Below are 19,290 nucleotides of genomic sequence, written 5' to 3'. Positions count from 1 at the left end.
GAAAGGAGCGGAGGTGGAGCCGGAGAGGCGAGTTTACGGCGCCGGAACAGCGCCGGCCCCGGCTCCGAATAGGCGGCCGCCTGCCCAGAAGGCCGAGGTGTCCTCGAAGCAAGGCTCTGAGCACCAGCAACCACCTGCGACGCCACAGGGAGCCCCACGGGACTATGCGGCGTGGCAGGGGTGCTATGGGTCATAGAGGGGGACCCAGCTGGGCCGCACCCCGACGAAACCATATGGATCATAGAGGGGGACCCAGCCGAGCCGCGCCCTAATGACACCACATCTCCGACGTCCCAGGAGAGCAAGGGCTCATTGAGCGCCGGGGGCAGACCCACCGGCGAGTCAGTCGGGGACCCTGCAAGTAGCGGAGGCCCCGAGGACGTCCCAGGGACGGGAGAGGACCCAAGGGAGGCCTTCAGAGCCGCAGCATAGGCCTCCATTTCGGTCAGAGTCGCTCCCGCACCCGGATAGGGCGGATAGAGGGGGGGCGACTGCCGGGGGCACACGTCCGGAATGTTCCCGGAACCAGTGCCCCCGACAACAGATGAAAGTGAGGTCGAGGACCTCGGCGACATGCGCCGCAACATACCAATGAGTGGCGAACTACGGCCCCGGGCCCCAGAGGGCAATCGACAGCGGAACTGAAAAGTAGAGGGGCCCGCCGGCGTTGAGGCCGGGGGACGAGACGACTCTGACCGGAACAGCCGTGCCGAAAGAAGTTTCATCCGGCGCTCCCACCGGGACTTCGGCTTGAGGTGTTGGCAGGTCACCACATACAGCTAAGATGTGGGTCTGTCGCAGACATTTGCAGCGAAGTACAAGTTTTAAAACCCGAAGGCATCGCACACTGTTCCAGACGCGAAGTATCGAAAAAGGGCCTGAAAACAGGCCAGAGGAACCACTTACAAAAGAACGATGGATTTAACCCAGATCTCTTGACTGGGGGAGAATGTCTGCATTGTCAGCATTCCGTCCATCAATTGTTTGTTGTAACGCTTTTCGCCCTAAGTGGGATGGGTATTCCCAGACGTGGGACCCGTGCTCACTACGCCACTGGAGTCAAGCTATCCTGGCTGATGACGGCTGATAGCCAGAAACCAGTCCTAGGATGCTTGATTCCGGTCCAGGGAAGACATGGCTTGGCAGTTCGGGCTGGACTGTTCCCATGAGGCACAGGGTCAAGACTGATTTGCATATGGCCATGTCTAAACTGGGGTGGTGTAGTGGGCAAAAGAACGATGGATTTAACCCAGATCTCTTGACTGGGGGAGAATGTCTGCATTGTCAGCATTCCGTCCATCAATTGTTTGTTGTAACAATAAATGCAACAAAGTCTCACTTAATTCCATGGTAATTGATTTCTTTAGTTCCTCCCAAATGTACAGATTAGGTTGCAAAAGGAATCTTGCAACAAGGACATACTATCAACTACTCTATTTTCAAATCTTTGTTGTTAGCCCTCCTTATACTACTGTCTTCCCACTAACACTCCTTCCATTCTGCACAAGAGAAGAATGCTTTGCTGATTCCAAACCAGAGTGTTCTGTTAAAAGGATCTTATTCTTACTGATTACCAATTTCATTTGAACAGCCTTTTCGGGGTATGATTTGGCATCTTTTAAATATGATACTCTTAAATGTTCTTAAGAATTTATGTAAAACTATCATCCTTTTGTTCCAACATTTCAAGAATCAGCTCAAGTATTCCAATGGACATATGTAGCCATATGTCCCTTGTGAGTGATCATGTTAGCAATAAAATTGTGAGTGGTATTGTGTGGTGAATGTCACCAAAAGTGCATCCCTCAATTTGGGCAGTGGCTCCTGTCCCCACAACACAACACCTCACCTCAACTCCCCTAATCCCCTGAGAGTCAAGTGCCAAAGGGTGTACTATGCCCAGTTTGCACAGCCATAGTATGGCAGACCCCCAGGGCACCAGTGACAAAAAGTCCCCAGGGCACCAGTGACAAAATACCTCAACCAGTGCCCTGCCACAGCAGAATATGGGAAACGCCACCTGACATACTTATGGAAGATGGGGAGGACTGGAATAAAGAAAGTTGAAATATTTTTACTAGGTTTCACGTTGCACTCTAACAAAGGGTAGTTGAAAATGCATAGACCTAGCTCTATTACTGGCAAAGAGGGATATCCCTGTGTCTGGCTGGAGGGAGGGAGAGGGAGGAGAAGGGGAGGGAGGGAGACTACCCTTTGTTAAAGTGTTATGACCTCTAAATTAGAGACTGTTACCAGAAGTTACAATCAGCACCAGTGTAAAAGACCTCAGGTAGCAAAACTCCAATATAACAGAGATTGCAACCATGATGAAGTAATCCAATATCAAAGTGTAATATTTGAATGTGGCACAACATCTGTTAATAAACAATCTCACACTCGTTTGATGGCAGGATTAAAGCTAGATGATTATTATCCTATTACTGAGCACAAGTTTTGCCTGTATTTGCTCTGATACCAGTTGTATTTCTCCAGACATGGAAAGATTTTTCAGAAGGTAGAGTATGGTTGTGGTTGTCTTGTGGTGCATTTTATTCAATTTGCGTTAATGGAGCCGGTCGATGTTGTGCTTTAATAGTAGTGTTTGATGTAGCTCTAGTGTGTTAAAGGAGAGTACTTCTTTAGCTGCTGACATGGTCCAGTATCAATGGTTGTATTACTGGACTGCTCTAATGTTTGATTAATGTATTATGTAAAATGCCCCAAATTTTTCTGGTGCAAATTCCAGAAGGTGTGGATTAAGGCTTTCTTTGGGCTGGCACTTGGTCATGTTGGTTTGGCCAGCTAAAGTGTAAGGTATGTTTAGGGGCTGATCTGCATTTTTGTGTGCGTGTGGTGCAATGTGTTGATCTTGTGGGGATGTTTGTGTTGCTTATAAAAGAAGGTAAAGGTGTTACAGTTTGATTTGCTGTGAGGTGTGGTAATGTGAGGTGGATGTCTGAGGACACTGTAGGAGTGTAGTTGTGATGACTGGTTTTGTGTTAGTGTGGTCAAGGGAATTTTGAGTTGAAGTGATGTATGGTTAAACTTTGTTTTTGTTTTGTGTCTTGAATTAATAGACCTAGGGATGTCAGGAAAACCCTTTGCCAAAGGAAGCTGGTGGGATCCGTGCCCTGGCTACCAAGGGACTGAACGTCCTACACTATGTCCAACTTAGTTATTGTCTTGTTTCTTTGTTTGATATGAGGGGTGGGTTGAAGCCTCAAGTCAAGATCTATTGCAGAGTCTCTGTGACTGATATTTGTTAAGTGTCTGCATGGGCACTGGATAATTTAACATGTAGCAGTTGGGTGGATGTGTAAGCTAGACATTTTGGAGACTGAGTGATAGCGAATGATAGTCCGGTTCTTTATTTGGTTGTTTTGGAGGAAGGGAGTCGTGTAGTATCCTATGTGTCAACATGCCCTATATGTCCAAGCTGAAGTCTGGAATGCTGAGAGTGGATAATGTAAGTTTGCAGTGAAAGCTAGGAGATCAGGAAAGCTGGAGGGAGAAAAGACCCAGGAAAGGACCTACCTATTAGTGCTGTAACCCAAAACCTAACGTGAACTTGCATCCCATTTGAGGGGCTCCAGCTTTTTGTATGAAGACCTTGCCCTTGCTGCAACACAGACTTATTAAAGCAGAAAACAAAGGGTCTGTGCTCAGCTAGCTAATCTCATTCTTGATAAAACAATATCAGTCAGTGGCATTACCTCCTTTCAGATCTAAATCCAAAGCTCTCAAATGCAGTGTGCCTCAGTGATCTCTACATCTGCCCTTTTATTCATCATCTACACGAGTCCTCTAGCCATAATTAGAGATGTTTTTTATATTTACAATGACAACACACATCTGATCAGTGGGTTATCAAGCACCACAGAGAACTCTTCCATTCTGCTAGAAAGAAAATTCATAATCTACTGGTGAATGTCAGAAAACTGCAAGAAATTAAACTGTACTAAAACTGAGATTCTGATCACCTCAAGGCTCGGTGCTTCCAGAAGACTTAGACTGATCCTCTTATATGCTCTTCCTATACTCTTGCTTCACCCCCCTGTAAAATGGACATCTGCCTTGACCCTAACCTTGTTCTGGGTACTCAGGAAGAAAGGTAGTTAGTTCATGTTTCTCTCAAATGAAGATTGTGCATTCTATCTTCCCTTTCAAGGAATAATAATTTCACATTCCTGTGATGAACACCCTGGTTTACACCCAATTGGGCTTCAGCAATCCCATTTATCTCGCTTCCCCTGAAAATTTTAGAAATGACTACAGCTGATCCACAACAAAGCTGCTCATTTAGTGACATCCCAAAGAGAGATCAAATCCTCCCATTTAAAGACATCTGTACTGGTTGCCTGTACATAATAGGGTCATTTTTAAGGCAATGTCCATTGTTCAGAGTCATCCAACAGGGCTTTCTTGACTTTTGGCCTTCAAATGTATTTTCCACAAACCCTCGAGATCTTAAAAGTCTACTCAGCTGTTCCTGATGACTACCCCCACAGCTAGACCAGTTACCTTTGGAAACAGATCATTTCTATATCAATTGCTAAACAGTGGATTTCTCAATAAAGAAGTCTGTACTGTGATTATTCCCTGTGCCACTTTAGGATACTCAAAAAACACATTCATTCAATTAATAATATGAGTAGACAGTTGCTCTGCATCGTTATTTAGCTCTATGAAACTGCAGTGTACGTACAGTTTATAACTTGGGTCTCTGAACATGTGACTGATAAAGCAAAACATGCTGTGCACATATGGTATTTTCGAAGGTAAAAAAAAACAAATCACTCCTCTTACATCAGATCCTTTAATTTTTCTCACTTCAGTGTCAAAGTCTTCTTGAGGGTCCTTGTCCTCATCAGTATCACTACTTATGCCACAGAAAAATGTAGGTGGTAGCTTAAGGCTTTCAGCTTTTGCCTTCTCTTCAGGGGTTGGTCGCTTTTCCCAAACCAAGACACACTCTTGTGATTCAGTACTTGCAGTGCCTGGAAAAGCAATACACAAGTTAAGCCAAAATGTCACACTACAATGACCAGTCTTCTTTCAGGAGTCACACAAAACACAACCGTTAAACACCTCCATATATTTAAATTGTACGTGGAATCAAAAAGGAAACCAAACACACAAGCAATCACTTCTAAACTATGAGTCCATAGGCTCCCTCTATCAGTTATCTTATCGGAAAGTTTCACCACCTTGTGTCTGGGGCAGAAGACTTTAATTGGCAGATTAAAAAGCTTGGTGCACAGTTTCTGTACACCTTACATTTGTTTTCCCTCTCAGGGGTTAAAATGATGAAAATGGGCCAGAATCACTACAAACTATATCTTCCAGGGGTAATAGAAGAAACCACATGATTGTGGATGGCGGTGAGAGTTAGTACTGCTGAGTAGCAGTTACTTACTCTTACATCCAGCTGCCTTCCACTACCTGGTTATAGAAAGGCCCCAAAAAAGCTGTTATCTTGTTTCAGCCAGACATCATTAACTACCATTAAGAGGATAGATTCTCTCTCTATTCCAGGGTGCAAGTGTTGAAACTTCTTATAGTGACAAAGATGTGCGCATTTATACAGTTTGTAATAGCTGCTGGCTAATGTTTTTGGGCTACAGAGCCTTCCATTACCCTTTATCGGCACCTTTTCACTGGCCCTTCCATTACATAGTCGTTTCCGTTTGGGTTGGAACATGGATTTGTGCAGGATGTACACGCGTGCTGCTAAACTTACTCCCACTTTGGATTCACTTGGGGTTTGCTGGTAAACATGTTAGGGTCATGGGCGCTTAATGTGTGATGCTAACTCACCCAACTCCACTCGTATGTTACATAGTGTAATTGTGAGAGCCGCTTAAGACTCACTGGGAAAGGGGAGAGAACACGGGGTGTGTGGGGGGCTAGGGGGAGGCTAGATGTCCCCCAGTACCTATGAGGAGCAGAAAAGCTTGTGGCACACAGCCTAATACCTCTGAGTCAGTAGCTATAAAGGTCCTAATGTATGGGGTGACAATTACTAATTGCACTGCATTTCAAATATGCAGTTATTCCAGAAATCTGCAATCATGTTATTGTAAACATTTGATTTTTCCTTTAGCTAAGGAGATAGTCTATGCTGGACCTCTTGCTGTGTATGCAATCCTGCGGGTAATTAAAACCTCCTGGGCATGGCACGGTCACCTAGGGGTGAGCTTTTGTTCCTACGTTGTGTATAGTTTGTGGACTTAACGTGCCAGGTGAAGGCCCAGTTAGATTATTGTGGTGCAGTCTGAGGCTCTATACAGAGACCGACAAATTCCCACTCACTCGCCCACCAACCAAAAAACCAACCCATGCAAACAACCTTCAAGGCACAAGCTTGCACACAGGTTCACCCACAAGAACTACACAACACATACATTGTACCACCTGTACCACAAGTTCCGACATAAGACTTCTTTCCTATTGTGAAATACAGGCAGATACAAAAGACATTATCATGTTGTATAATAGGTAACATTGTGACCTTTATGGTGAATAATGTACTCCTAGGTTTTTACTTATCAGCAAATTGTGGCACACCCGTCTCTGGGTGGGGAGACCTAACTGCTTTACATCCAGAGAGGTTTCATTTTAGCAACACTTAAGCATATTACACAAATGCACAAAACAATGTTTCACCTAATTCCTGAAAGACCAGGCCAGTGATGGTTCAGAGGATGAGTATTGGTAAAAGGTTATGAAAGAATCTGCAGCCCACAACATTAGCCAGTAACTACTTCAAATTCTGTGCAACGTCTATCAAATTTGTCACAATCAGAAGTGTCAATAACTTCACACTGAAATGGGGATGGAAGCTATTCTTTATGGGCTGTTAAAGATTTCTAAATGGAATAGGATAAAAGTGGTGCTGTTGTCTTGATATCTTTATACCTGCCTGTGGCTGCACATCTGCTCACTACATAATCCTGCTAGCGCACTTTGCTTTGGCTGACATCAAGGACACAGCTCAGTCCTGGTAAAAGTTTCTCTTATCTACCTGTTCCTAATCAATGACACTACTACCTTACTAATCATCTTCTGAGACCCGGCCTATAGAATCACTTCTGACTCAGTGCTTTCACCGCTGCTTTTCAGTATGGGCTGAAGGCATTTCAACAGCCGCGATCAGGAACTTACAGCGATTATATGCTTAAGGTACAACAGTTGTGCAGGGATTGCAATGGCTTCAGATACAGTCCATTGTGAACTGTCACCAATTCACTCTGAAAGTGTTCCAAGACCCAGAAATGCAACCCTGTTTGACCATTTCAATCTTTAGATACCAGGAACATTTCCAAAGGAGAACATTCATTTCTGCAAGGAATCTGTGGAATACTTTGCCCTCTTCTATTAAATCTTTGGCACCTCTCTTTTTCTAATGCACTAAAAACGATCTTATTTTCAGGCTTTACTCTAGACTAGAATGGTTTAAATGAGTTTGTTTCACCAGCTCTAGGGTGATCAAACAGGTGGTAGTGTGCTTTAGAAATTAAATAGAAGTTTAATATAACATTAGAAACTAGGGAAACGAGTCCTTGAGTAGTCGCAGATGTATCTTTGCTATTGCCATGTTGCAGGTCTCTCCTATCCTGAACTAGAAAGAGACGAAAAAGCACAAGACCATTCAGAATATTCCTGAAAACCTCTGGGAGAAAAATGGACACTGCTTCTAGAATACGTTAAGTGAACAACGCCTGCAGAAAACAAGGGGAGATGCCCTACAGAGGTCTCTAGTGAATCCTATGACAAGAACATCAATACGTCTTTGGGAGAAACTGCAGAAATCCTCTTGGGTATTAACAATTAGAAGTAGCAGTGCAAAATGCAGGAGACTGTCCTACTTGCAATAGTAGTTTTGGAAGTAGATGTCAGTTTTTTATGTCAACAGATAACAGATGGGGAAGGAAAAAAAAATATGAAGAGTTTGAGTAACAGAACATCAAAGCTTGTCAAAAAACCAAATTGTGACCGGTTTCCTCTAGCAAGAAAAAGAAGAGTAGAAATGTAGGAAGGACATTGTTATCATTACTGTGACAATCGAAAGTTTTTAAGAACAAACTGATTAACATGTCCTATGCATAACTTTAAGGTGGTAAAAAAGGGGGCAGAGGATTAAAAATCAAAGGGTAATAAAGCTGCGTGAACCTGAGCTGTGACACCAGGAGGGTCTCCTTGCAGTCAGGGGTCCTAATGTCAGGGGTCCTAATGTCAGGATCTTTAACCCAGGTGGTGGGGGCGGGAGAAATTAGAGAAGAACATTCCACCCTTTACATCGTAGGTAAGAAAAATAATTCTCATGTCCAGAATCAGTATCAGAACCTAAGCCATTTGCCATTGTTCTAAGATCGAGCCAAGGCAGCGGATAGCACCCCAACACTGCTGCTCATTCCGTATAGGCGCTGGGTTTCAGTTGAAGAGCCAGGTCTTGAAATCATTCCTGATCGTCAGCGGCGGGGACTGGCCGAGGTGGAGAGGCAGGGTATTCCAGGTCTTGCCGGCGAGTTTGGAGAATGATCTTCCTCTGGTTCTAGTCCTGTGGATCCGCAGGACGGTGGCCAGGGCCAGTTGGGGGGCACGGAGGTAACTGACGAGTACGTGGAATGAGAGGGGATAGTTCAGATATGCTAGGCTTCCTGCGTCCTGGAGAGGTTTGTAGGCATGTGTGAGGAGCTTGAAAGGGATTCTTTTGTTGACTGGGAGCCAGTTGGGTTCTCTAATGTGTTCGGGGATGTGGGTGCGGGGGGTATGTCGAGGACCAGTCTGACTGCGGCATTTTTAATGTTCTGTAGTTAACTGAGAAGTTTCTGGGTGATGCCGGAGTAGAATGCATTGCCATATTTGAGTCTGCTGCTGACCAGACAGACCAGATAAATCAACCAGAATTTCTCCCCTGGTCTTAAATATTGAGAATAACATGATGGAACCTTCTCTCATTTATGGTTAATGAAACTGTCAGCTTGGGTAGTCCGCTTGTACATTCTATTCCCTTGCTATGCGGTCCACAATCAGAAAGATGGTAAGGGGGCAAGTGCAAACATTCTTCGCAGTATGGTAGAGGGCAGTAAGTCAGGCTTCCTCCTGACAAGGTCCCAATGAGCACTGGAATAATGGGTCTTAGATCATTACTTTGAGCTGTAGAATGTTGATGTAAAGAAGAACATCCCGATTTAGTCATAAGCAGTTAAAAGAGGAATGGGCACCCTGTTCTCTTGCATCACAACTCTGAAGAGGCAAAATGGAGTCAGAAAGAAAAAAACAATTACCCAATAGGGTCAATTATGAGATTAATTCTGCACTGTTCTTAATGTTGTCAAAGTCCAGAGGTAAATTTGGAAGGGCCTCAACAGGAGTCTCACATGTGGGAATATATGCTTGAAGAAGCCTGAACAGTTAGTTGATGAGGCAACATATAACTCATGTCCATTATAAAGGATATTATTTATAAAGGTGAAAAAGCTATAACTTGCGTTATCCATGATGAGTACAGTGAACTGACTATTCAAGAAGGAACTACAGACCACTTTGGGATGTTTACTGAAAATGCCACAATTTAAAGTGTACATGTGACACCAGGTTGGAAACTTGTTTCCATCATCTCTTCAGAAATGGCACTGATCACCAGTTCCTCGAGTTATAAATATACTTATACCACAGCTTTAAATAAAAAAGCCTTCAGTTGAAACAAAAGTACCAATCCTGCAAAGTTAGAGTAAGGCTCACCTTTCCTAAACAAATTAATGGCTCAGCCTTCTTCTCAATTCTTGCTTTGGACTGAATGTCTAAGCAATACTACTTGGTGTCCATGTGTAGAAAACAACACATGGTAGTTTTTCAAATGTACAAATACTGGGACTCCAGCCTAGCAAAGTGTGGTTGCAGCAATCCCTGTGGTGCAATTTTCTGTAAGCTTCCAGACTAGTCTTCTGTCAATTTGTTAAGGCAAAAGGAAATGGAAGAAGAAATGAATCAGGAAATACCATGCTTGGATATTCACACAAATGTTGGTCCCAGATCTAATGGTGAAAACAATTAGGTTATTAAAAAGAATTCCATGATTCTCTGCAGGTAATTGTGAACCCCTTCTCTGTCCACCCTTTGCCATCTAGTGCACAAAGAGACTTTTCTGTGCAGCTGAAGGATAGTAAAATATTTATTCAAAGATTTAATTATGTTCTGATGAAAGACTAAATGGACATCTGCAGTGTATATTTAAGGTAAGTTTCTGATAGGTGGTGGAGTCAGGGCAGGACTTGGTGGGGTATGAATAAAACGGTGCAACCTTTTATCATTACTGGAAATATGAAATCTCTCCCATTTCATACGATACACAAGTCTGTTCCAGGATGCCCTTAGTGACAGCAAAACAGTCTCAGGTTGCTTGTCCACTGTCGACCTTTTGGGATGGACCCACAGTTTGGACATTAGGAGAGAAAGGTTGAGGGACCGACTGGGACCCAGAACAAGATCTGTGTTGGCCAACCATTCAAGGCTGAGCCATCTAGGTTTCATCCATTGTAGAGTTTATTTCAGAAAGTTAGATATCTTCTGTATAGATATATAAGGAGATGTTACTGGCTTCCAAGATACTAGTCACTTTGATTATGTAGATGTTGAAAATGATCAGTGAGAGGGCAGAGCGGTGTGGGACCACAGTCTATGGTGCTGATGTCAACCATTTAAAAACAAACAATGTGATTAACGCAATTGCTCAAAACTATGAATACTAATAGGTTACACAGCAGTTAAAGAACACATTATGATCAACAGTGTCCAAGGCAAACTAGAGGTGCAGGAGGACCAGATCAAGTAAGAGTTCCTCTAAGACGTTTTTCAAACAAGTTTCTGCCTAGAGTCAGAATGGTGGTATCCTAACTGAACATTGCTTTTATGGTACATGCAGAGATGTATAATGAAATACGTTACATACCTTTGGTAATGTCTTATCTGGTAGGGACTATCTTACCTTAAAATTATACCCAGGGGAGGAGCCTAGCGCTTGACCAAGATGGCCGCGTGAGCCTTGAGCTCCCGCTACCCTCGCGCCCTCCGGCAATCATCCTGTCCTAAATCCTGGTTTTCATGCACGGAATCCTGCAGATGAGACACAGCTGTGGCGATTGACGTTGTCCGGGCCGAGATCGCCCACCGGGGACCGAAGTTGTGCATGGCGGAAGACTGCGGCCTACCTCCGAAGGATGCCAGGGGCTTGCGTTGGCAGGATGCCCGGCCACTAATTGAACAACAGCGGCCTCGGGAGGTGTGAACTGACGGACTGATGCCGCTGCACTTTCACTTTCGCTTTCTCGCCTCTTTGTTTGCGCTGGGTTGGGAGCGCTCCATGCGGATCCGCTGTTGTCTGGAAGACCTCCACTCGATCCTGACTGGCTGCTAAAGTCCGAAGTTTGCCCTGCTTCCTCTAGCTGAGTGAGGGACATCTATTTGCGACTGCCCGTCCTGCGGCTCGGGATGTCGACCAAATCGGAGGCAGACAGGTCGAAGTCCAAGACTACCATGCGGGGAGGCTATATCCAATCCAATAATATGGATCGTTATGCCCAGCAGAAAGGGTCACCTGGTGGATCGGGACAGTCGCTGGAGGCACAGAAGGCCGATTCGCCCCCAGCCTCGGAGTTATCATTGCAGGATATCAAGGGGGCGATAGATGGGATGCAAACATCGATCGGGCGACAGTTTGAGGCCCTGGCGCACAAGGTGGACACAATCTTGGTGGATGTCAACTTGATTCGCGCGGACCTGGGCAAAACCAATGAGAGGGTCAAGTCCCTGGACCTCAAGACTACTGGCCTTGCGGACGATGTCTCGGAACTCCAGGCTGAGGTTCTTAAGTTACGAACCGCGAATGACCTCTCCGCCCGCCGGCTTGAAGACTTTGAAGGTCGGGACCGGCGCAACAATGTGCGCCTTATTGGGGTCCCGGAAACCTCAGAGGAGCACTCCGTGGATTTACTTGTCGAGGACTTGGTGGTGAATCATCTTGCGCCTAAGGGCCTCGGCAGGTTTTTTGCGGTGGAGCGGGCTCACCGAGTGCCTGGCGGATGGCCTAAGGTGGGAGCCCCCCCGCGGCCGATTGTAGCCCGGATCTTTAATTTCCGAGATCGAGACGCTATCCTGCAAGCATCGAGGGTGACAGGCCCGGTGCCTTTTCAGAATGCCTCCATGAGCTTCTATCCTGACTTCACCCAGATGGTGCAGAAACAGAGGCAAAGTTTTTTGGGGGTAAAGCGGCGGCTTCGGGAGATGGACCTGAAGTATGCCATGCTTTTTCCAGCCAGGCTACGTATGGTTTATGACGATCGGACTTTCTTCTTCGAATCACCGGACATGGCAGGGGACTGGTTGGATGCGCTCCCGCGGCGACAGCCTGGCCGGGACAGTGTGGATGGAGCGGAAGGAGATCGAGATGGCCAGAAGTGATATCTCCGGTGTCGGCTGACTCGGCTCCGGACAGTGACTCGCACCTTACTGCAGTAATGGGAGAGCGGCGGGGGGAAGATAGGAGCCCTTTCCTCCCTTGGGGTCCTTTTCGTAGATTTGTTTTTGATGGGGCGACAGGCACACTGCAAGTTGGGGGGGCTTAGTAAGCTGACGCAGGGGTGCAGGGAGGGGGGGGGGGGATTCGGGATGTGGGGGTTGTTGTTGGGAGTTGTTTTCTTTTCTTGCAAGGCGTAGCAATGGTTGTCAGTATTGTCCGATCGTGGTTCTCTGGGGGGGTGGGGGTCTCTGTGTTCAGGGATGGGGGATAGGGGCTTAAACATAATTAGCTGAAATGTTAATGGCTTAGGGGATCGTATTAAACGGGGGATCGTCCTGCAATTCTTGAAACGGACCTCGCCAGATGTGGTCCTCCTGCAGGAGACCCACCTTATAGGGAATATGTGTTATGCACTTAACAGAAAGGGTTACAAATTCATTGCTCACTCTGGGTTCTCCACGGGCTCCAGGGGTGCGGGCATACTCGTCAGAGCTTCCCTACCATTTGAGGTTGACTCCACCATTGCTGACGACAGGGGGCGCTTTGTGGCTGTGGCAGGGAGGTGGGAGGGTAGAACGTTGGTATTGGTTTCTGTTTATGTCCCTCCAGCCCTGCAGGCCTCCACGTTTGCTGATCTGGGCAGGGCCTTGTTGGAACTCCCCGAAGGGTTGCTAGTGGTGGGAGGTGACTTCAATGCGGTTGGCTCTGGAACGCTCGATAGGCACCCACCCAGAGACATCGGGGGTGCTCAGAAGTGGCTTCCCGACTTTATAGACACTTTTGGTCTGGTAGATTGTTGGAGGCTACGACACCCCACTCAGAGACAATATACCTTTCATTCCAGGGCCCACGGGAGTCTCTCTCGGATTGATTACTTGCTCACTCTGGCTGCCCACGCCTCTTTGGTGTCTGAGGCTAGGCACATGGCACGGGGCATATCTGATTACTCACCGGTGTGGGCCCGTCTTGATAGTGGCCGGGTGGGGGGGGGCAGGGTGGCTCCCATTAACCCCTGGTATTTTCGTGACCCCAAGATGCGCAGTGCGTTGCTGAAGACAGTTGACCACTATTTTCAAGAAAATCAGGGTTCGGTTGAATCAGCGGTGTCCCTATGGGAAGCTTTTAAGACGGTATTGAGAGGGGAGGCCCTGTCCTTGGTAGTGGCCGCCAAGCGGCGGAGAGACGCTGAGGTGACACAAGTAGAGGGCGAGATTGCTGCTTTAGAAGTGGCCTTGGGAGAGGATGTTGCACCGGCCACACTGCATAATTTGAGCTTGAAGCAATTGGAATATAGGGACCTGGTGACTAACGCTGCCAAGACCCTCAATAGAGAGCAGCAGGGTCGCTTGTACGATGTTGGTGATAAGGCCGGAAAATTGCTGGCGTGGTTGGATAAAAAAAGAGCGTGTTCATCGTGTGGTGCCGGAGTTGTCGATGGCTGGGGGAGAGGTTGTCACTGATCCCGACGGTATAGTTCAGTGTTTCTCGGACTATTTTCGTACGGTATACACCTCGGTCTCGGACAGGCCCACTGAGGACTCGTGTGACCTTCTGCGAGACATCACTCTGCCCTGCCTTCCTGCCATTGATAGGGATGACCTCGATGGGGATATAACGGTAGATGAAGTGGCGTGTGCTATCCGAGCGTTGCGCTCCGGTAAGGCTTCGGGCCCAAATGGTCTGCCGATTGAGCTGTACAAGCTCCATCCTGATAAGTTGGCTCCTCACCTGCGCGCCATGTACGTGGAGGCGCGGGTGAATGGGTTTCTTCCGCTCGATCAACGGCTGGCGACGATTGTGGTAATACACAAAGACGGTAAGCCCCGGGACAAGTGTGGCTCCTATCGGCCGATATCACTTCTCAACGCCGAGCCGAAAATCCTTGCTAAGATCCTTGCTAACCGCTTGGTCCGGGTGCTTGGCGACTTGATCCACCCGGATCAGTCGGGCTTTATCCCGCACCGTAACACTGCACTGAATCTTAGACGCCTTCATGGAGTGATTGCTAGGGCGGGCACGATACGAGAGCCGGCTATCGTGGCGTCCCTCGATGCCACGATGGCCTTCGATACGGTGGAGTGGGCATACCTATGGGCTGTGCTAGCTAAGTTCGGCTTTGGGCCTGGATTTGTAGGCTGGGTGAGGTTGCTCTATGAGGGGCCTCTTGCTAGCGTCGTGGTGAACGGGCGGGCGTCAACACCGTTCGAGCTCGGGAGAGCCACCCGGCAGGGCTGTCCCCTGTCGCCGTTGTTGTTCGCACTTGCCCTTGAGCCGTTGGCGGCGTTGATACGATGGCACCCGGATATACGTGGGCTTCGCTGGTCGCCTGACCACGAGGACCGTATTTCACTCTACGCCGACGATATTCTGCTATACCTCGCCTCGCCTAAGAAATCTCTGATAGTGGTTTGTGACGTCTTGACTTCCTTTGGTAGGAACTCTGGTCTTGTCATCAATTGGGGGAAGTCCTACTTGTATGTCTTGTGTGGGGATGTCCCGCCTGTCCCGCGCAACTGCTCGATCCAGATAGCCCGGCAGGGCTTTTTATATTTGGGGATCTATATCTCCACCGACCCCATTTTACGATATGAGAAGAACTTGCTCCCTCCCTTGGCACGTCTGCGACGGGACGTGGCGGGCTGGCGGCGGTTGCCGCTTTCCCCCCTTGGCCGTGCCGCCCTGTTTAAAATGATGTCCCTTCCCCGTTTCCTCTATGCCCTGCAGAATACCCTTGACTTGGTCCCGGCCAGTTATTTCCGTGAGGTCGAAAGCCACCAGCGCGCGCTATTGTGGGAAGGGCGTCCGCGCATAGCGATTGCTAAGTTGACGCTTCCGTGGTACGACGGTGGTATCGCGCTTCCAGACATTCGACGTTATTACTGGGCCACCCAGTTGAGCGCGATTAACCATGGTGTGTATGGTCCGGCGCTGAGCCCTGGCTTCGCCATGGACCGCTGGTTGCTGCGTGGGGGCAATTACCACAGAGCTTTGTACTCGAAGTCGTCCGACTTAACCCTTACGGGGCCCACCAGGGTGGCCGTGCGTATATGGAAGGTGGCGACGGATTCACTGGGCTGGAAGGGTAAGCTTACCCATGCCACCCCTCTGTTTGACTCTGATATTCTTGGGAAGCTTTGGCATACAAAAGGGTTTGCGAAGTGGGACCTGATCGGTATATCCAGGGTTGGAGACCTTTTGGTTAAGGGTAGGATAAAGTCATTCGAGGAGCTGCAGAAGGAATATGAGCTAGGGAACTCGGAGTTCTTCCGCTACATCCAAGTGTGCCACGCCTTGCGGTCAGTCCTGGTAGAAGGTGAGAAGGTGCCTGAGTCCTCTCCGTTGGAGGACCGGATCCTGGACGGCCATATGCCAGAGAGTACGATCTCGCTCATTTATAAGAAGCTTATTAATGTTCGGGCAGATCTTCTTCTAGGGTTGCGCGACCAATGGATCAGGGATGGCCTTGAACTGGACGACGAGGATTGGCAGTATGCAGTTTCTTCTCCCAAAGAGGTCGCGATCCCCGCGCGCCTGCGGCTGGTGCAGCTTAAAATACTCCATAGGGTATACGTGACGGGGCCTAGGCTGGTTCATATGGGTTTCTCTGAGGAGGGCTTATGTAAGAGAGGCTGTGGTATGGTGGGCACCTTTCTACATATTATTTGGGAATGTGGTGTGATCATGGAGTTTTGGAGGCGAGTACACGAGGTGATGGGGGAGGTGACGGGCATCGTCATGCAGCCTGAGGCGCGGTGCTGTCTCCTGAATGTTTGGGGTCCTACTGACCACGACGCGGCACAGACCCAATGGGTGACACTAGGGAATATGGTAGCCAAGCGCGACATCGCACGTCTGTGGGGCTCAGATAGGCCACCTACATTGACAGCGTGGATGGAGAACATGGATTGGAGCATGTTTAGGGAGAAGACAGTGTATTGTGCTCGAGGGCGCCCTCGGAAATGGCACTCTGTATGGGGGCGATGGAACCAGTACAGAGGGGGCATATGCCTGCCCCCAGACCCGGACCCGCCCGAGGAGCAGCTCTCCCCTTAGCCCCCTTTTTCCGGCTTAGATCTCTTTGCTGAATGTGTTTGTCCTCTTGAGTCCCTGAACTCCCCTCCTTTCCCTTACTATAAATCTGTGTCTGTTGGACGAAACGGGGCTCGCTCCCCCTGATGGGAACCCTTTTGGTGCTTATGGTGATTACCGCCTTGCTTGTGTTTTGGTTTGGATTTGTGTTTATTTAAAATGGAACCTTTGCATATCCTGTCAGTGAAATGTGGGCACTCATATCTGTTGTGTTTCTAAAGCTGCCGTACCTCCGGGTTGTCGGCTGAATAGCTGTGTCACTGATTTGCAAAATAAAGGTTTTGGAAAAAAAAAAAAAATTATACCCAGGTGTCAGACTGGATCCGGAAATGTTTCGTGAGCAGTACCCCTATGCACCGGTGGGTGGCCTAATTCGGCTCCACATAGCGTTGTTCATGCCGGAAGCGACGTGCATGGTGCCTGTATAGGCGCCACCCCAGCACGCTGAGGTCAGGTTTTTTTCGCGACTATTCACACCATGAGGACGGAGCCACGAATAACACTGACCGCTGGTGTGGAAAACTAGGGACAATATCAACAAGAGGTGTGTAGTTCCTACAAAGTGAAAAGTCGAAGGGAAAAAAGTTTTCCGATAGCAGACTTTCACCTAGTGAATGTAAGTGCACAAGGGAAGGGGATCCCTTAAGGGTGGAACTAAAACCCTCACACACCCAGCAAGCTAGGTGTCATGCTTCATCATCTGGGTTTTGCTCCTCGTCGGGTCGGCGGTGCAATACCCGACGGGCACCCATACAGGGGCTCTTTATCGGAGATCTTTTGTTCCCTGCCGTATGGTGCATGCGTGTGAGGGCCCGGGAGTGTAGATGTATATAGATAAAAAAGGTTGGTTAATCTGAAATGTAACTTTATTGGCTCAGTCAACCACCTTGTTAAAAAGGGTGAGTGGCGTTAAAGCTATATTTGCTCACAAAAGGAGGAGTGGCTAGCTACGCTCTACTCTTCTGGTCAACATGTTTCGCGCCCAGTCGGTCAGAAGGATCCCATGGCGCTTCGTCAGGACCTATAATACTAAAGTGATGTGTACTAAAAACTATCTACAGTGTGGTGTGAAAAAAGGGTGAAAATAGTTTGATAGTCAACCCTTAATTGGTACCCCTACCTTATGTATTGTTTATAACTCAAAGGGGTCACCTAAGAGAAAGAGAAAAAATGAAAAAATATATATCGAGAACCACCCTTGGCATCTGTAACAACAAATTAACACCAGTTTAGTTAACCAGTATTGCAATTTGATATATTCCAGACTATGGTTATACTGGATTACTATCTGGATATTGACCAATCAACCAACGTTGATTTATCAAGGCAAGAAATAAAATCGGTTAACAAAGGAGGCATAGCGAGGCTCTGGTTGAAAAACAGCCATTATAACAGTTGTAATGAACAAATCATGGTTAAGTGTGGACTCACCAATTCTTATTATAAAAACCTCATCATCAGGTGCATGGCGCGTCAACAGGGGGAGAAACACATTCGTTCCCTATGAGACAATAATGTAAAGAGAAGAAGTAGAGGCAAATGCAAGCTTGGAGTTTAGAAGGTCAAAAGGGGGCAATATCTCCATCCTTTGTCTCTCTTGTAAATATTGCTCAAGCGTGTAACACCTCAAGTGTGTTGTAGTGATATAGTATCATAGGTGGCCAACCAAGTGAAACTAATAGAGGATAAGACATAAAGGTGTACGTCCCAATTGAATCGTCACAATCAGATTCTGATAAATTACAGAAGAATTCAGGAGTGTGAGTGAGATAATAACAAGGTCTGTCTATGTGTGCGCCCGATTGAGTCAGAGCAATCCTTAGTGGAATGTCACAGTGCGGGAGAGGGGGTGTGAGCGCATTAAAGAAACTGCACCCCAGGTGTGAGAAGGTCAATGTCATGGACCCGTGATAATCGCATTTCTACATCAGTACAGAATCCTGTAAGAGAGGTCTTCTGTATAACACCCCATTACGGTGGTTAAAGTATGTGCCGGAGTTAGACAATACCTTAATGAAAGTGCAGTTGCACCTTAAAGTGTCTAATGCCAAGAAATGTCTAATGTAAAAGACACGAACAAAGACAAGTTATCGAAGAAGCCAGGAACGTACTTACACGTCATAGTTCCCCTGGAGGTTAGTAAACCTGCCCGCGTCGCCGAACCCGGAAGATGAAAGATCGGCCGGTGGCGCTGTATTTTATTCAGTGGATAATTGGCTGGGAGCTGGTCACGTGTAATGAAATCACGTCCATGGCAACTGAAACTTGCACCGTGTATGTCATTCCTGATGTAACTAGAAGCTTATCTTGGGCGCCATGTTGTAGTCTCTTAATATGTGTAACATATACTCAAAAAGATGGCATTAGTTAGAAGCCAATCGAGCGAGATAGCGTCGAATTAGGCTCGCCAAGGAAGTATTAGATAGCGTCTGAACCCACCCAAGTATGTAAGCCTAGTATTATGCCTATTATCGGTGGCTCATTTCAGGTCTAATCAGTTTGGTAACCCAATACGGGCGCCATGATGGAGTGGTGTGGGTATAGGCGAAAGGTAGAAGGGAATGGGGAAATTGGCTCAGTAAGCACATAAAGCAGTGCGAAATCGATGATTTTATCATACATCCATACTCTAGTGGCTTAATCACGGTGCCCTGATGTAATGGTGCAAATGTTAGCAAACA

At 47.3% G+C, this 19,290-nt stretch overlaps 1 protein-coding gene across 1 annotated transcript in view; it reads right to left on the bottom strand.

The window, feature by feature from the left end:
* The window catches only part of RGPD4 (RANBP2 like and GRIP domain containing 4), a 795,990-nt gene that overhangs the window by 90,219 nt on the left and 686,481 nt on the right, over window positions 1–19,290 (bottom strand). The window contains exon 23 of the mRNA XM_085622637.1: window positions 4,807–4,997. Coding sequence (XP_085478763.1) covers window positions 4,807–4,997 — 191 coding nt within the window. The remainder of the gene's footprint in view (window positions 1–4,806; window positions 4,998–19,290) is intronic.

The sequence above is a fragment of the Triturus cristatus genome, chromosome 8, assembly GCF_964204655.1.
Source record: "Triturus cristatus chromosome 8, aTriCri1.1, whole genome shotgun sequence".
NCBI classification, from domain to species: domain Eukaryota; kingdom Metazoa; phylum Chordata; class Amphibia; order Caudata; family Salamandridae; genus Triturus; species Triturus cristatus.
The sequence above is the reverse complement of the archived record's forward strand: the minus strand, read 5'-3'. Positions and strand labels throughout refer to the sequence as shown.